General features: G+C 30.3%; 1 protein-coding gene across 2 annotated transcripts; it reads right to left on the bottom strand.

The window, feature by feature from the left end:
* On the bottom strand, positions 1-19,984 carry LOC107455458 (uncharacterized). Of its 2 annotated transcripts, XR_011636115.2 has the most exons (9): positions 19,677-19,984; positions 18,047-18,148; positions 16,034-16,135; positions 13,995-14,096; positions 8,666-8,776; positions 4,462-4,569; positions 2,345-2,467; positions 1,470-1,663; positions 1-169 (listed from the first exon to the last, which is right to left on the bottom strand). XR_011636115.2 is itself a non-coding variant. In XM_043051462.3 (8 exons), the coding sequence occupies exons 1-8, from the start codon at positions 19,840-19,842 to the stop codon at positions 1,548-1,550; spliced, it is 930 nt and encodes a 309-aa protein (XP_042907396.1). In that variant the 5' UTR covers positions 19,843-19,976; the 3' UTR covers positions 357-1,547. The 2 variants fall into 2 exon arrangements, 1 of the variants encoding a protein (XP_042907396.1); XM_043051462.3 differs by lacking the exon at positions 1-169 and having other exon boundaries at positions 357-1,663; positions 19,677-19,976.
* Between the last annotated feature and the right edge of the window lie 218 nt (positions 19,985-20,202).

Below are 20,202 nucleotides of genomic sequence, written 5' to 3'. Positions count from 1 at the left end.
TCCATTATTTTGTCCACCCCCCTGTATCTTACACTGATGTTATCTTTAAAATGCTTGAAAACTTAGATTGTTTATAGTTAAATTTAAAACAATGGCTGACGCTGAAGAAATCAGAAAATTCCATTTCATTTTTCGCTCATCTCGCTCGAACGATTTGTCAGAGAAAGTTCTAATGTCGACAGTGACCTTCCGTGTGTTCGAACTATCTGAATATCGAATTTTATCGCTTTTGGTCCAATTGATCAGGAGCCTATAATATACATATAAATATTAGTTTTTTTCTTAAATTTTTTTTTATTTTTTCATTATTTTTGTGTTAGATTTTTTTTATTAATTTATTTGTATTTTATTTATTTCCCTTTTCTATTTTGTAGACATTATGATAAATCTGAAAAATACATAACAATACTTCGTTACAATAAGAAAGTAGCATCTGTTAATTAGTTAGGGTTAATCAGTTAGTATTTGTCAATCAGATTTTTTTTATTATAATCTTTATTTTGTCATTGTTAAGAATGGGATCCAATATAAATTTTGAAAAACTTTAAAAATTGCATGAAAAAATAATTTATTTCGAATCATTACCTATTCAAGCCTCCATACACACCTTAAAGGGTATAGATAGTTAATTCTGAACATAAACAATTAAGGAAGCTTACATCAAACCATATGCATTTACTCCATTTCAAGAAATTTTTTCACTAATTTTGGCGTATGGTAGATTGTTTACAACAAAGCACGAGAAGGTCAAAGTTTGTTATCACTTGCATTTTGCTGAGCATTTCATATAAGCAGAAATTAACTGTTACAAAGCATAAAAGAATTCCGTAATATTTAATTTTTATTCATTTCTGTTATGTTTAGCCTAGTTCAAATTCTACTTTTTATCTCTCTGTGGTGTGTGTATGTTTGATTAACAAACTAATTGTATTTTATTAAGTTAATTTTATATAAGTTAATAATATAGAGAAACGTGGAAAATAATAAAGATTAATAAAAAGAAAACTTATTAATTTTCTTCATTTTCTTCGTTTTTCTCTGCTTCTTTTTTAATCTTTTTTGTCTTTATGTTTTTATTGTATATATATATATACTATATGAGAAGCATCACACATCTTTTGCAAGTAGTACAAAATTATTATAGCTTTGTTGAGGAGAAGTAGTGCTGCGATCGCGTAAGATTCGACCTTTCGGATTATCAATTACTTAAAAACATTCAAATAGTAAAGTTTTAAGTAATAATATTTGTCTCCTACAGCAATTGATTGAGTTTTTTGTTAGCAATGGCCCATTTTGCTGAAATCAATATTAAATCATGAAGTGTCTATATAAATGGCGGTATATATATATTAACAGCATACATATGAACAAAATTGGAGATATTTGGCTGATTAAAGTTCATTTTTTGCAAGCTTTAAGTTTAAGCTTTATTTCACAAGCTTATCAAGCTTATTTAAGCTTTATTTCACAAAATTGATGTCATGCCAACCCAATATATAACACTAATTTTAAAACCAAAGCTATTTACTCGATATTCCACAGTTGAATCATGAATCAGTTTGACATCTTTTACAGCAAATGAGTAACGCACAGACGACAATGATGATTCCAAAAAATACAGATACAATATAGGTGGCGACTCTCCAACCAGAAGGAAAAGGAACTGAAAAAAATTAAGTATTACAATTATGTGCTATAATTCTATAAGCGTCTAAAAGAAAATTATTTTGAACTGAGTACTTTTTACGGAAATGTGTCTGGATTATATACATTATTCTTAGCTGAATACCCGTTTTTCGAACTGACTACGGAATGTTCTACAATTTTAAATAGTATAGATGTCTTAAGATCCTCCCTATGCTCACCAATTGTGCAGAAAATCTTGTTATTTTACAGTGGCATTACGTTTCTTTAAAAAAATATATATATATATCTATATATATATATATATATATATATATATATATATATATATATATATATATATATATATATATATATATATATATATATATATATATATATATATATATATATATATATATATATATGGCACCTATGGCAGTCTGGCACCTTTCAACACGGAAGTAGGTGGATGATTGGCAATAACGACTACTAACATTTACACATATAGAATGAAAGAATAAAGCAAGCTAAAAGTAAGATTTGAGGAAACCTGGGTAATGAAGAGGGAAAAAATATAGGGAGTGGAAAAAATCACGCAACAATGAGACGCCTATTCTTTATACGAAAAATATAAAGAACATTTGCTCTATAAAGAGGACACATGCAAAATTACGCTGCATTTTAAATGTTAACTCAATAAGAGACATATAACATTTACTTTTGCAAAATTCATCCATTTCCCATTTGTTTCTCTCAGCAACATAACCAGAATAACATTTGCATCTAGTATACTTGTCGAAGGTGAGTTCACAAGAAGTTGCCATCGGCCCACAATCACATCCTAGAAAAAAATATTTAACCACTTCATCAAAATTCATTAACTAAAAACACAATAGAAAGAAATGAAAGAGAAATAATTTTACTAGTTAAGGACAACCTTATGTCAATATATCATTTCTAATAGGAAACTGTTCATTTCTAGTATCTTTTTTCAACTCTTCAGTTGATTTTAAGAAATTTAATAAAGTTTTTAGAAATGCTAATATGAATATGAAGATATTATGTCTGACAACATCTAAATAAATTCTTAAAATTCTGGATGTTTAACCGTATTAGGTGAATGCAGATAATTAGCTGTTTTTTTCACAGTTAACATTTTGATTACAATCTTATTTTTAGTAATCTGACTGTTTTGTTTGAATGTGGTGAAAAAAAATTTAATAAATTGTTCTTTAATAATTTTTCCGAGAAATTTCTAACGGAAAAGTAAGTATGCCATGCTCTTGAGTAAGTCGCCATGGACAGGAGGCGTTGGAGGCTACGTGTGGTTGAGGCAGGCAAGGCCTGTAAGGGGCTGTCGTGCTGAAGAAGAAGAAGAAAGTAAGTATGCATTTTTTTTTCTTAAAATCACAACACACGTTGAGCTACGTAAATTAAATTTTATAGTTGATTTAAATCTATTTGTTTTAATCAGTAAAAAAATCACCTCTATAGCTAAAAATTACTTTTTAGTAGGTCAAAATTCAAATACGAAATATTTGAATTTTGACCTTCTAAAAAGTAAATTTCATTTCTGATTTCACGCAATTTTTATTTTAATTCCGATTTGTGAGGAATTTGTTATAATTTCAATTCTTTTGCACGATTTTTTCTGGCACTTCTTACTTGAAATAATGAATATATATCGTTGGTTTTAAAATGAAGAAAACTAACGTTCTCCCCATATTCTTATTTTATATAAATTCTGTCTCAGTCATTGAAGTGGAAAATAAATATTAAAAAATGCTTGCCATAAAGCCACCATTTTTATCGCAATTGTAATCTTTCAACTCTTTTAAGAAAAAAAAATACAATATACGTAGTTTTTATGGTAATATATAAGATTATAAATTATGAGCTGACTGGCAAAACAATCCTTAGTAGCCCTTAAATTGAAATTTAGAGTCCAGTCTCTGTTTGAAAGAGATGCGAAATTTTTGTGGTCTGCTTCTTCTTGTAAAAAAGGAGTGATGCTTAAAATTTCAAATTTTGTGACCGACAAGTCGCAAAAGATCTGTCCGCACTTGTTTTTTAGTTTCATTGCATAAAAGATTTCACAAGTATAAAATATTATCTATATCAACTAAATGGAATTGGAACTACTTTATTAAATTTTTAACGAAAACATTATTTGCGTTCTAAATGTATTTTTTTTTTAAATATCTTTTTCTTGATCAAACAATTATATTTTAAAAATAAAAAAATTTATTTGTTTTCCTTAAAAATCAGTGAGAAACAATTATATTTCGAACAATAATATAGTCTTAAAAACTCTAGCAGGCAGTCTTATAAACACGAAGCAGGCATGGAAATTAGTGACCAATAATATATATACACAAATATGAAATATGAACTTTAGTTGGAATTAGAACAACATTATTAATTTTTTGTGAAAACAGTCTTTGCTTTCTAATTTCATTTTTTTTAAATATTTTTTACTTGACCAAATAATTATATTTAATTAACAATTATATTTAATTAAATTAAATTAAAATTCTTCTGTTTACCTTAAAAATTAGTTGGATACAATAATATTTCAAACAATAATATAGTCCTTAAGACATTAATAAATGTGGAGCAAGCATTGAAATTAGTAATCAGAGCTTTTAACTTGTTTCAAGAATATTGTACTATTTTTTTTTCCAAACCTGTTGAAAGATTTGAAAGAGACATAGAGCATGTTAGAAATAAAATTATATTTTATGTTGTTCTTCTGACCAAAAATTTACAAAGGAACTTTTAGAATAACTTATGGAAAATTATATATCTTAATATTATAAAATTTTTTCAACTTACTTTCGCATTTGCCGCTAGAAACTACATATATGTATTTATATTTACAAATGCACTTCTTTTCATTGCCTTCAAACTCACAACTTTTGGAATCATATCCACAATCACACTCTGTAAAATAAATTCAATTAATAGCAAAAAATGCTAGCAAACAAATATAGAGAAAGTAAAGATTTCAACAGCTATATTTTTTGTAAGTAAAGATATCAAAACAAATTCAATAAAATTTATAAGTTCAATGTAAATTTGATTTTATGAATAAAATGTAAATGTGCGCAAAGGGAATAAACGGAACACCATGAATATCTGTCGATCTAATGGTCGGATTTTCATGTGTTAGAACTTAATCTTAAAGGTCCACTAGGAGACTTTAATTTTACTAATTATAGATTGCCCAAACACTATTTGAAGTTCAGAAATCAGACGCAAAAACTTACTTTCCCGAATAATTTTTTTTTTGACGGATTTAAATTTTTGACCCTCAAAACATAGGGATGACTACAACCTGAAAAATAGAGTCAAGGGAGCAGTTTAAAGTTTTGACCTTTTAAAGATAATTTTACTACTAAAGCGAATCGAAAATATTTAGTGCACAATAATAGAATCCATTCATTCAAAGGTAATGTCCTTCAAAAAAAAGCTCATGTAAGAACTATCTCTTTTTGTTTTATTTAATACTAAATCGACAAAAATGAAATATATAATTTTTTATATCATTTTATATCATTTGACAAAAGACAAAATACAAAATCTGAGCAAAGTCAGGCAAAAAGGTCCTGAGAAATTGACTTTTAAAAAACTGGCATAAATAAAATTAAATTTCTCAGAAACTATTTGGCCTATTTTTCTGAAATTTAGTATTTTGCTATGTATATTATATTATCTCTTTTACATTCTTCTACATAATATCGGAAATTTATTTAGATTTCCATTGTTTTTAGTTCCTTCAATGTTCCTAGCTTCATTTCTGCCTTAAAATATATCTGGAGAAACTTTTAGAATCGATAAATAAAAAAATACTTTTTCATCAACATCGAGTAGGACGGAAATGTTAAATTGTTTGAATAAATAGAAGACATTTCATTTTCTAATTCGACTCCTGAAATTTCAATTGTAAACGGAATTTTTTTGACATGCTTAAAAAATGTTTTTAATGTTAGTAGTAAAAAAATTGTACTGCATTGATTTTTTTTAGAAAGTCGTGATTAATTATTATTTTTGCAATCTATGAGCCTATGTTATTATATTACGTAAAAATTATTTTAATGCCGCGTTAAGTAATTTAATATACCGTGACACTAAATGAATAATACCAAGAAACTAAGGTGAATAGATAAAACCTCTTTGACTTCTAAAAATATGAGGATGTCAAAGTCGGTACGTTTTGGGCGATCAAAAATTGACGTCACAAGTCATTCATCACTTTTGAGCCTTGAAAATGGATGATTTTTGAGCTATTGGAGCATGTCGACATTTTTTTTTATCATCCTATTTTTTTAAAGCTAATGAAGTTTTGATAATCAATTGCCCAATGTTACTTTTAGGCTGTAATCATTATTTCGAACAGAATTTTATGCTCGTCGAAGTAAACATCTGTATTTTAATATTTTAACAAGGTTCATGCAGTCCTTAAAAAAGTTAGAAAATGTGTAATTAGTAATATGATGAATATTGTAATATTGTAAGTATGAAGTTATCTTCTTTCACTTTAAATTAAGTTTTGAAACCAAATATTTGGAGTTAATGAAATTTAACTTTGCTTTGAATGAAAACGTAATAAAATGCATTCTATCTTCTTAGTTTTGCTGCAACCATTTCAGAATCTTGGGAAACTTACGAACTCTGTTTTAATGGAGAGTATTTTATACCAGATATCTGTTCAGTGTTGATGAAAATCGTAAAACAAGTTTGAAAATTAACCGCTTCAGTTGCCAATTTTTTTGAAGAAAAATGCAAAAAATCATCATATTTTTCATTTTACTTATAAATACAAGGAACTAAAATAAAACATAACACACAAGTTCCAAGTTGAAATTTTAATTTTTTTTATGTGCAAAACTGTTTAATTTACCATTATTTTACAATCTATAATTATCTCGGCAAAATGAAAAAAGCTAAATATTAGTCTTCGTATATGTTCACATTTTCATAATTGGAAAAATCATCTGCATTACTTTTACTTTCGCTAGCGAACGCCACTTTTTTTACTCTTTTTTATGCGTAAATTCAGCAACCATCCTACATACAATACAATGCGCATACATGTATGATTATTCAAAGAAAGTATGCTTTTTTGCCTGATTTCATAACTTGATTAATATTTTGCGCTAATAAATTAGCATACTTAAAATCCCCTCCTCAGGAATCATTAAGACTAACACTTAGTACGGGAAAATTCGATCATTAGAATGAAAGTTGTTCAGGGTGATATCGTTTTAAATTTGCGCACAGTAGATATTGCGTACTAAATTAATACAATTCATTATGTTAATAACAAAGCAAGGATGTTGATGATAAATGAATTATTCTACATTTTTTCTGCATATTTAGTTGATTTTTCTTTCATCTGGCATTAATGATATTCATGTATCTCAGTTTTTTTTCTAAAAAAATCTAGATTTTTATGAAGTTTGATTTTATGATATATACATTTCTACGGGCATTTTACTTGTGAAGCTTATTCTTTTAAATTTCCTCCAATGACAAGTGATTAAAGTTGATCAGAGGTTTTCAAAGTAAGAATTTCCTTTCGGGCTATTGACGAGCTTCATATTTCTTAGAAAATATTCGATAAAACAATGCAGCTCGGCTGTCATCTAGAAGACTATAATATAAATTTGAAAAATTCTAATTTATTTTTATCAAATATTTATTTACTGGTTACAACAGTATACTTAGTTGAAAATTAGCACTTGACACCTATGAAGCTATGATAGCTGAACAATGCCACACTCATGGAGATTTTATTTGTTAGGCGGACACCACACCAAGTTTTTCTTTCTGTCAGTCAGGTGTGATAATCGGTTTGCGTCCAAGTGGACATGGTTACATTCCCAGTGGACATAAATCTGTCAACTTTTGTCAAGGTGGGACAACACCAGAGTTACTCAGGTTATAATCCGAAATCATGACATGTTGTAAGGTAGAAGGTGGAAACTCCATTGAGATAGTGGTCATGGGCCATATGGTCTTTTGCCACTTACATGACAAAATGAAAAGATGGCTGAAGAGAGGACTTAGCATAGCAAAAGAGTCTTCCACGGGATTTATTGCAGATTGAGTTGGCTCGAAAACTTTGTACCCATTTATATATACTTCATTCACTGACCCCTGTCAAAACTTATACAAATAGAAACTCCTCATCAGAAATTCCTTTACGAAAGTTAGCTCTAGCTTGTCTTCATGCTTGACTTCTTAGAGTGACTTCCAAATAACTCCTTTGCCTCCTTCGTTGGGTTAAAAATTACAAGACAACGGATTTGAACATTGATAGCTGTAAACTCAAAAATGGGTCCGTTGTTCAACGCTGGTAAGAAAGAGAAATGAAACATTTGTGAAACATCCTGTCCAAGAACTACGCTCCCCAAAGTTAGGAAACTGTATTTTACTATTTAGAAAATTATTGCATGCTATTTAAAAAGCACTCGATTTACAACAATTTTCCTTTTGCGTTGAAATCAGTAGTTTTGTAAAAAAGAATTAAATAAACAAGCCAAAAGTTACATCGTAATGATACATCACAAAGAGCTATTGGCGATGGTCTTTATACCATTCATAATTGTGACCGGAAAACATGCCAACATAACTTTGAAACTCTGCACTGGGAATTACTCCTCTCTAAAGTGTGTATAAAGAGCAATGCAAAAAAAAAATGGCAGAAAGAGTTTTATAATGAGCTCATAAAATGTCTTTTATTCAACTTGAATAAAAGTAATAAATATTTCACACTTATCAGAATTTTAAAACTAAGAGTTTTGGTAAAAAAGAAAGTAAGGAGTTAAAGCGTTCGTTGTTATCCTCATCTTTACTAAATGAAGCTATCATCTGGTAAACTAAATAACTTTAAGTTAACAAAAAATGAATAGAAGTAAAGTTAATATAATTGTTCTGAGGACCAGTTTTAAAAACAGACTGAATAAAACTGGAAATAAGCCTTCGAGAATGGTTTTACTTGATCTAAATTTGTTACAGCAATATCTTGACTTACCTTCACATTCACCTTCATGGTTTTGCTTATAATCCTCAGAACATGAACATATTTTTTTGCCAGTTTGAAAATCAAAAGAGCAATTTCTGCTGCCCCGTCCAGAGTTGCATTCTGTAACAAAACATTTATTTGTATTCCAATAAACTACTTGCAATTAATTTAAAGGTTTATAATTCAAAATAAGCTTTTTAAAATATACAAAAATTTTCAGTAAAAAAGTCAAAAATAAATAAGTAAAGAGAAACAAAGAAGTTATGATATCGCTTTATTACGATCTCTGGTTACCCATTCGCTAAATGCTTTTTCTTTCTAGATTGACTCCGTGTAATAAATAGAAATTTATTATAGTTTTTTTTCCCAATACTTTTAAAGATAGATTATTTTTCTGCAGATGGTACCACTATGGTGAAGTTTAAATTCAATCATAATAACGATATTTTTTTCAGAAATTTTGAATTAGTCGTTTAAAATGGGATTTTTGGGGTGAAATCTAGGTTACTAAATTTATTAATATTTATTGAGGATGGTATTATAACTTCTATAGGGTATTAGTGGGTTTATGACTGTTTTTTCTCAGGGATCTTTTTTTTGGTTCTGACGTCCACCGGATGCGGGATGACTCTGGACGTGGTAAACAGGTCAGTCTAGATTCTTTCGCCTTGCTGAAGGGAGGATAAAAGAGAACTGAAGAGCGAGGCAGTAAGCAGTTAACCCGAGCAGTAACCTGAGGATACGGAGTTTGTCCGCAGAAAGAGTGGTCCGTGACAGTACCTCGGAGATGGTGGATCGTGAACTTATGGAAAGCTAAACTGAAGTCTCTAGCGGGAGGAACGACCGTGATTAGCCGAAGGCCGGCATCTTCGAGACGGTGGGCCAAGTCCGAATGAATCTATGCTGGGAGTCCGGTGTTCCCCTTCTGCATGCCTAAGCCTATTGAAGTTAGAATAGCTGGAGAAATTTCGAGATCCGAGCCAAGGAGGTTGTCCACGAGCTCATCTACCATTCCGGTGGGCGGTTCCAGAGGGCAAACAGTAAATTCTTTTGGGTACTTATAAAACTTTAAATTTTATTTCGTTTACATTTTAGAGGAATCATTTACCGTAAATTCTGAATTGTTTACGTTGTGTTTTTTTTGTATAGGAGAACAATGAGTATTTAAGTGTGATTTATAGATATCATAAACCAAGTCTTTGTTTTTAGTAATGCTAAATGCAGTTTTTATTTCTTAAATGTCTTTTCTGAACTGTATGAATTGAAGGTTAAGCTTGAGTGTTTTAAGGTTGCATGTTGTTTTAATCTATATATATAAAAGAAAGTCGTGTTAGTTACTTCACTTATAACTCAAGAACGGCTGAACCGATTTAGCTGAAAATTGGCAGGGAGGTAGTTTAGAGCCAGGAGAAGGACATAGGATACTTTTTATCCCGTGCGATAAACCGTTCCAGCGATATCAGTGAAAGTCGAAATGGAATTTTCTGATTGGTTAAAAGCTAGCCATTGTTTTAAATTTTGCTATAAACGATTCAATTTTCAAATATCTTGAAGATAACAGCAGTGATATTTTCTATCTTATAACTCTATTCATTTAGAAAAGTAAATTAAAGTAAATTGCTTATACTTTAATTTTTAATTCGTGCTTTTCTTTATGTCAGGTGAGCACAAGCAAGTAAAATCAACGAGAATAGATTTCTTAATTGTTGGTCGTATCACGGATTCAGTACTGTGAAAACTGTTTAATAAATATAAAGACAAAAGCAAATTTCATTCAAATTGCACGTTTTCAGAAATATTTATATTTAGTACGTAATTTTAGGTTAGCAAAATTAAATATACTTTTCGAAGATTTCAGTGCTGTGACAGTTGTCATTTGAAAACTATTAGTTTGTTTGTTTATTTATGCAAAGTTTTCGAATTCATCCATTTTATTTCTTTCATTTATAAAATTGATTTTTGTTTTAAATCTTATAATTTTCATATTTCTTATTCATCTCATTTTTATTGCTCTTTTTATTATTTAAAATATGTATGTGATATTTCGATTTAGCAAATTTGCGACCACTGCCAACTTTTACATTTCTTTTTCGTTGTCAGAAAGAATATTTGCAAAAATATGCCGCCTAAGCAAATCGCTCTTAGTCGGTCGACATCTCAAGCGCGCAAAAAGAGAACTACCCGTGTTTCAGAAACATCGGAGCAACGGGAAAAAGACTTGAAACTAATCGAGAACAGAATGCTTTTGCCCGTTCCTTAGAAACGTCTGAGCAACAGGAAAGAAGACTGTCAACAAATCAACTACGAACTACACAAGCCCGTTCGTCGGAAACATCAGAGCAACGGGAAGCAAGAATGAAAACCGACCGAGAACGCATTTCGCTATTCAGACGCTGCCAATACTCTGATTTGAATTTCAGTGCATTTCACTATGATCCGACAACAAACTATAGTCTTCCCCCAAGTGTCATCATCGGAGAAATATATCAATTATGTATGTTTTGTAATGCTCTCAAATTTAAAAATGAAACAGCTGAAATTTGCTGTTCTAGAAGCATACAGAAACTACAAGATTTTACGTCGCCTGCCGAGACATTATCAACCTTCGTATCAGGTCAAACAAACCAATCGAAACATTTTTTGGCGCATATACGCCGGTACAATTCGTGTTTCTAAATGGCTTTATTCGGTGCTACACGTATCCTGAACGAGAATTACATCCCAACATTCAAAGTGCAAGGCCAAATTTATCATCGTGCAAGGATCACTTCTTTCAATGCCTAACGCAGATCATAAATTTCTACAAATTTATTTCATGGATAACACAAATGATCAAGTCAATCAACGTTGTCAGGTAAACAATGGCACTAAACGAAAAATTGTTACCGTATTACAAAAATTTTTCGATCAACATAATCAGTTAATTAGGCTGTTCACAATTGCCCTAGACTAAATGTCATCCGATATTTACAAAGTTGTTATTAGAGCTGAAAAGCCACCACAAAGAAAAATACAATGCGCCAACATTGGATGAAGTGGCTATTGTTATAGTTGGCGAAGAATTTACCTCCCGCGATACAGTTCTTCATCGCAGAAATCGTGACGTTCAAAGAGTTCTCAGAAACGTATCGATCATATGATGCATTGCAATATCCTATTTTATTTTGGTGAGGAGAGGAGGGATATTATTTTAACATAAAATTAAGAAGTCCGCAAACAGGCGAGAAAACCAATAAGAAAGCAAGTGCAATAAGTTTTTATGCATATAGATTAATGATTGCCAAAACGCTGATAATCATACTTTAAAATGTCGACAATTAGTTCATCAATACATTGTCGATATGTATGCGAAAATTGAAACTGAACGCCTACTGTATATTAAATTAAATCAAACCAAATTACGTTCAGAAGAATGCATTCATTTACGGGATGCAATAATTAATGATGGTAACGTTAATCCTAATGATGTGGGGAAAATGATTATATTGCCGACTACATTTGCAGGGAGAAAAACTTGGACTCCCTGCAAATGTAGTATTCATACATGTCTGAGTATTCATACATGTGCCTTGGACTCCAAGGCACATGTATGAATACTCACAGGATGCAATGACATATGTTCTCGCATATGGGCTCCTAGATTTATTTATTACACTTACGTGCAATTCTGCTTGGGTTGAAATTAGAGATATTTTGTTACCAGGACAATCATCATCGGATCGTCATGATATTACAGCACGTGTGTTCAAACAAAAATGATAATCTTTACTTGATTTCATTGTGAAGCGTCATGTTTTTAGAGAGACACGGTGTTGGGTGTACTCTATTGAATGGCAAAAACGAGGATTGCCTCAGGCACACATTCTAATTTGGCTTATTGAAAAAAAACCACCTTCTAAAACTGATCAGATATCAGCAGAAATTCTTGATGTCACCATAGATCCAGTCTTATTTCAGATCATTGTCCAAAATATGTTTCATGCTCCGTGTGCATCACCATACATGTCTGTTTGAAAATGCACTAATGATATCCTAGAGAATTAACTGCTTTTTTTCACCATTAAATAAAATTTGCATTTCAAATCATAATCGCAAATGTCATTTACACACTTAAATACAAAATTCAAATTCAAATTGAAAGCGTTGCAACGCACGCAGGGTACAGCTAGTTAATATATAAAGGGAAGTGTTCATTCCCATGTTAGCACTTGGAAATGTGTGGAATTATGTTTTTTGAATATTTAGAGTTGCAATAAAAATGAGTTTTAAATGTTAAGAGTTTTCTGTAATTCATTAGATATTTGTCTACTAAATAGCCTGGGTAACCGTTACTAAATTTAAATTTTGAGATCACAGCTAAAGGGGTAGCGGTACATCCGTTAAACGCCACAGAACTTCAAATCATGGTTTGCAAAAACTGTTTTTATTGTTATTTATCTTCGGATTGGTTTACAAATCTTGCCTATGTACGTGTTTCAAGACATCACAAAACACTTTTCCTTCATCAATATTTATATTTATATTGAAGTCACCGTCAAGCCAGCAATTATAAGTTAATAATAAAAAGAATATGATAAACTCACCACATTAATGCATATCAAAATTAAAAGTGGGAAAAAGAATTCTAAAAGAATTATCAAGCACCAGCTGTTGCCATAGCAACGCATGCGCATTGTCTACTATTATTCTTGAACAAACTTGAAAAGTGTGATGACGTCCGAATAAAATGCGAACACCATCATACCCAAACTAAGACCCATTTTGCCAATGGGTAAAAAATTGAAAAAATTTTGATATTAAGGCAACTACTTAAAGCGAGCTGAAAATATATTCGATTCACGTTTTTTTTGTGCTAATTAAGGAATTATTCTCATTAAAATTTTAGTATTTTTCTATTTTGCTGCAAGTAAGAAAAGTTTGCACATTTAGGTTGGAATAGTAATATGAATTATGAATAAATAAATTTAAAAAAAGGAATGCACCCCTGTAGCTACCTGCTGAGGGTTAGGAGAGGTCCCGATGGTAAAAGCTCCACAATTTCCAGACCAATGGCATGATTGAAAAAATTCATCTATCTAATAAGACTCTTATGCTTGGAAGCTGCAGTACTTAGTTTTCTTCTCTCAAAATATTAATAACTTTTACTTATGGAATTACTTCCAAAACGGGTACATGTGATATACAAACGCTGTTTCCCTGCAACTAATTTCAAAAAAAGGAGAAGTAGTGTTAAATTATCGTTACAGGAAAAAAGTTTTCCTTCTAAATGCTTTAATGCATTTTTGCCCAAAAGAGTTACACGTGGAAAAAGGAGGAAGAATAAGGAGTTCTTTCTTACCTTTACATTTGCCGTGTATTTGAGCAGTCCCCTGATAGCAGCGACAAGTTTTTTCAAATCTCTCAAAAGTACAATCTATAGTTTCATCTCCACAATCACAAACTGAAACAATAATTTTTCAATAACAACTCAATTATTCAAACTACAAGCATGTAGTCCATTTATTACAGTTAAAATAGCTCAAATAATTATCAAAACCAGGACAAGCATTAAAAGTTCTATTTGCTGAAAACTGTTAAATACTCTCGTGATAGAGGTTGGTTAAATGTTACGTGACTTGGAGATTCGAGGTTTAAAGGTTAAACTGGTGAGAGATTTATGCATTGCTATTTCGAAGTAGGAGATATTGTTTCTTATTTGGTTATTAAAGCTAAATCCAAATTGCTGGGAGGAATATATGCTATTTAGAAGAAAGTATCTAGGCACACAATAGTATGAACTCGAAGATTCCCGAGGGGGATATTTACATGATGTTGTACACGTTTTACAATGACAACCAGTTTTTCTTCTTTTCTTTGTAGGTGATGACTATAGGAATCGACTTCTAGGTGTTTATCACAGCTAAAGTAATGGCAAAAAGCGAAAAATTTTGATTACCTGGCTACATAATCTGCTTTCTAATTCATCCCAGAGTTGCTGTATCGGATTTATTTAGATCAGTCGAGTTTAGCCACTGCTTTCGTCAATCTATGACTGCTCAAGTCTCGATGTGTAAATGAAGTAGTTTTTTTTTGAAAGAGAGGCAATTCGTAACATGGTCGTAAAGATTGGTAGAGCAGCATTACCTAGCATATCTACTCACGTCTCAGAATTCATGTTTTAAAAAAACCTGAAATATATGACCCATGAAAAACTCCCCAACTCCATTATACATCACCAACCCTATCCACTTCTTGAACTATTTTGTTTAGAAATTATCAAACTTAGTTATAACATCATAGCGGTACTGAACCTACCTACAGATAGCGGTGCAGTCATTGTTGATCGATTCTAGTGTTAAATTGTTACAGCAGATTATTTTACCGGATCAGGAGGTTTAAACTACATGTCTTATAAGAAACCTGGTAATTGTTAGATTACATAATATTGTACTAAGTACGCTCTGCACTTTTTAAGAATTCTATACAAAAAAAAATCTCCAGGAGAAAATTTCTAGAAGAGATCTGGGTCTGGACGTCTCTATTCCAGATGTTATGGATGTCTCTGTATGAGACAATATTAAAGAGGTCTCGGAGGAGGCTTTATTTTTGTTTAATTTCTTTTGTCTACATTGCAAATTTTAAATTTTTTTTCTTCTCTAGCACAAGTATCGCATAAATCTAGATAGGACGTGTATGAACTTAAAATTAGATGGGATATGTATCAAAAATTAAATATGTTATTCAAGGGTTCATTATGTCATTTTTTTAGCTTCATACTTCGATTTTTGTTAATTTTTTGATAGGTAATAAACCCACAATTTCCTCTTCTTTACATTTTGAAAAGCTAGGGCCTTAACCAGCATTCCCCATGTTGTTGTTTTTAAAAACTAATACTTTCTTCGCATACACAAGGAGTGCGACAACTTTTTTTTTATTTTGTTGCTTGTTTTTTCATTCGGTTATTGATAACAATAATCTGGAACCATGAATAATAGCTAAATAAGTATTTTGCGATAATTTATCACATTAATTCTATAATTTCCACCAATTTAACATTCAGAAATCACATATACGTCTGCACTTGAAACATGAAGATAGAAACTGAGTACGAAAAATTCCAATAATTGGTTTTAAACTTATGCCAAAAGACAAGTTTTTTCTTCGAACAATGTGCAATAAGAATTGACTTTGATTTTTATATATTGCTCATAAATGTGCATGTTCGTCATTTATGAGCCGTTTAAATTGCTATGTCTTAGCAGACGTCACAGTACATGAGTAAGATTAATTTTTTTTTTTTTTAAATTTTACATAGGTGTGAAGCTATCACGTCAATGTGTTTCACATAATGACACTTCTATGATCTATGATATATCTATAATTAAAAGGTTTACCTACTTTGACATATGCCATCGTTGTTACCGTAACCTATTATGCAATCACAGATTTTTTCACCATTTATAAAACTGCATCCTATAGAGTTGAATCCACAGTTGCATTCTGAAATGAAATATACGGGAAAATAATCCTCACATTCTGTATAAAACACGTCTCGGATGTTATTTGTTTATTTCACCCTGCTTAAATCTTAATAGCTCTGTTGTTCAAATTAAGAAAATTCTTAGGTCTCTATAATCTTCTTGAGATTTAAACTTTAAATGATAGCAAAAATTATTTTTTATTATTAATAAGTAGATTGGAAAAAAAACTGTTGTTGTTACATATGCCGGTTCAAAATATCAACAAGCCTCCTTGAAATCAAGCGGATTAAGGCAGAAGGTGCACTTCTTGTTTTTAAGTGGCGCCACCTGTGGCCACCAAGAATACCACTTTGCCACACATTTATACGTAACAACCCGTTTCATGGGGAGGATTCATTAGCACACTTTAAAACCATTCTCAGATAGTATTTTTTGACCTGAATTAGAGAACGATTAATCTCTAATTCAGTAATTACAAAGATATTGATTTGTTATTGGATTTTGGAATGACCCCGACAGATTTAATGTGCACCATTAAGTCACCATTTAATGCACGGAGATATTTCGAAAGCTGAAATCGAACTCCCGTTCATGAGAACACAAGTCTAACTACCAACCAGGCTATTCTGGCTGTAGAAGAAATTAAATTCGCAAATATGATTTTAAAAAATTTTATAGGAAAATTGAGTTATTTAATTTTATAGCTATTTTAACATTATTTTTAAATGTTAAATAAAAAGTGATAAGTGTTATGTATGTTTTTCATATTGTAGACTATTATCAGAGTGTATATCTTTACATTTTTTTCATAAAACGAAGTCCATTAGATTTAAATAATAAGGCATTTGCGTGCCATAAAATTTTCCAAAAGGATACTTGGATGGAATTTCAAGCCTTTAGTAAAATTTTCTATTGTATTCATAAATTCTGACCTAGGACGCTGAATCCAATTATATTTTTATACAATTAGTTTGTGAAGACATGCAAACAGGTAAAGAAACGTTAAAATATTACTTTTAAAGATATAAAATTGTGCCGAATGTTGTGCAATATTCTGGACGCTGGGTCTCATGTGGTAAATACAGTCACTGTGGGCAATTTTATATTTAATTTTATACTGACTCAATTCTAAGTTCATGACTATCAAAGTTCAACTCCTTAGTTTTGTAACTTTGAACCCAACCCAGAAGACAAGGTAATATGGAATTAAGTTTGGGGACAAACTAGCTTTCGTGGAGAACTTTTTAGTCGAACTAACCAGCATTTGCGTTAAATGAATAAGAAAACTACTAAAATCTCACGACAGCAAGGGGATTAAAACCCGTGGTCCTTCTACCACTTGAGAGTAGTTTAATTCGGCACTGTGGTTGGTGAGAGCCGATGAAGAAACTCCTGGATTTTGTTTTGAGTCAAATGCCCTTTAGTAGATAAGTTCCTTCAATTTAACTAATTCCCACTCATGCTTCATAGTGAGGAAAATCGAGAAAAATCTCCAGCAGGTTAGCTCCCTAACGAAGAGATTCTAATCCATGACTATTGTAAATATTTTTCTTCAAAACCTTTAGTTCAGTATTGACCAAGAGCAGTGCACAAATTAACGACCCATTGATGAGAGTGTATTAGAAGTCATACTTAATAGTTTTGTGTAATAAATTCCCCCTTATTATTTAACTTAGGCACATTCTTCCGATTGTATTATAAAATGCTAAAATCTTTATTCATTGAGATTTTTAGAGTCCCTATACACTTCATTTTGTGTGCCATGATTCTAACTAGCTTCTTTTTGAAAATAGTTACTTCCCTCTTGCATTCAACTTCTTTTATCACAGGAAGTTACTCTTAAGACAAATACATACACTTATGTCTTTCTTTGAAGGATAACAAGGATTTTATGATCTATCTACATTTTTAAACAAGCAAAATTCCTTACTTTCACATTTGTTCTTGTCTTGAGCGAAACCTGGTTTGCAGAAACACGTTTTTTCCCCATTTTTCCGACTACACCCATAGGAGTCATAGCCACAATCACACGCTATTGCAAATTCAAAGAGTATATATACACATAGGTAATTGATACATGTGAATAATCGATGCAAATAAATATGTAATATATAATAATGCAAATAAATATGTAATTGATGCAAATAAATATTGGACCAGCCATTTGTAATTATAGAGTTGTTTAGTTCATGCGTTTTTTTTAAATCTCAGCAATAAGGCTTAAGACGTTCAGAAATTTGAGAGAGCATCAAATTACAAAAAGATTATTGAACACCTTATGCCAGAAAATAAAATAGTAAACATATAACTTGCATTGATTACTTTGGTTGGTATTTGAAATAATTGCTTGAAGTTTCATAAACTTGGCTTCATTATTTATAGAAATATGAACATTTTTCTAAAAAAATAAAAAAATATATAATTAAAAAAAAACTTGTCACAGTCAAACCCCGCTATAGTGAACTTTCAAGGGACCGAAATTTTGGTTCATTATAACTGGGAGTTCACTATCCATTTCGCAAACAATTTTAACTAAGGGTTCTGAACTCCTTCTTTTTATTATATATTATTTAAATAAATGACTAATAAAATTAAGTACAGAAATGACTGAAAAATAATTAGTAGCAAAAAATGTGTTAACTTGTTTTTTTATTTCTTTTTATTACTGTTCATCTTATATGCAAAAAAAATTTATAATCTTTAGCTGATGCAGAGAAAAATTTGTCTATACATCTGTCTGTGTTAGCCTTTGTTTAGGGATGGAGAAGTGAGATTAAAAAAGTAAGAAAGAATAAATGCTTAAGGCTACATTCCACTCTACAGATGGTTTTAAAAATTAGTATAAGTATTTATTTTGAAGTAGACATTTCAAAATTATTTTAAAAAAATGAAGAAAAAAAAGCAGTCGAAGGCAGAAAAAAGTTCATAACATCCAACAACCTCACTTTTTAAGTTCACTATATCCACAAAAAATAACATCATACGAGTAAAGTAAGGCACGGGACCGAACATTTCGTTCACTATATCCGGGAGTGGGGTTCACTACAAACCGTATTCACTATAGCGGGGTCTGACTATATATATATATATATATATATATATATATATATATATATATATATATATATATATATATATATATATATATATATATATATATATATATATATATATATATATATATATATATATATATATATATATATATATATATATATATATATATATATATATATATATATATATATATATATATATATATATATATATATATATATATATATATATATATATATATATATATATATATATATATATATATATATATATATATATATATATATATATATATATATATATATATATATATATATATATATATATATATATAAGGAGAGAGAGAGTTGGTTGGTTTACAAAAAAGTATTATAAATTAAAATATTAAGGATTCTCTCCTAAATGAAAATGATTAATTTGAAGAAACTATTCAGGAATTACTAAAATTGAACAAAAAGCAATATTAGAATTTTTAAGAATAGAGCAATTCTTATAGTACTTACACCAATCGTAGTCATGTTGAATGTTTTCGGAGTAGTTCGTGATTGTGTGCTTTACTTTTTTGTTCGGTTCATCGGAAAAATCAAAAATATTCTCACCTTGGACGGAAACAGAGAAATTAAAGTTAACACACAAAAGTAAAACGCAACATAACCAACAGTATTCCATTTTTTAGCCACCTGTTAATGTTAATTTCACATTTGGAAGCAATTCAACGTAAATAAATTGCTTCAAGGCAACACATTTCACTGGTTTACCATTAGTTTGTTGATTTGTTCAGTCGATCAATGAAACTGGGAAGAGAGCGAATTGATAAAAGTGTATTCTTATCGGCATTATCACATTATGACCAATCACTTAATGTCATAAAATACAAAAAAAAATTTATAAAAAAAAGATATCTTTACTTGTAAACTAACTGCCAGCCACGCCAGCTGATGCGCTTTTATAAATATGTTGAATTTCAAGTATTCGATACTTAAAATCTTTTACTCCAAAATCAAAATAATATTTGAGTACAAAATTGTA

The sequence above is a fragment of the Parasteatoda tepidariorum genome, chromosome 2 (assembly GCF_982258835.1).
Source record: "Parasteatoda tepidariorum strain Cologne lab strain chromosome 2, Ptep-v5.0, whole genome shotgun sequence".
NCBI classification, from domain to species: Eukaryota; Metazoa; Arthropoda; class Arachnida; order Araneae; family Theridiidae; genus Parasteatoda; species Parasteatoda tepidariorum.
Note: the sequence above shows the minus strand (reverse complement) of the source record. Positions and strands in the feature narration are given on the sequence as shown.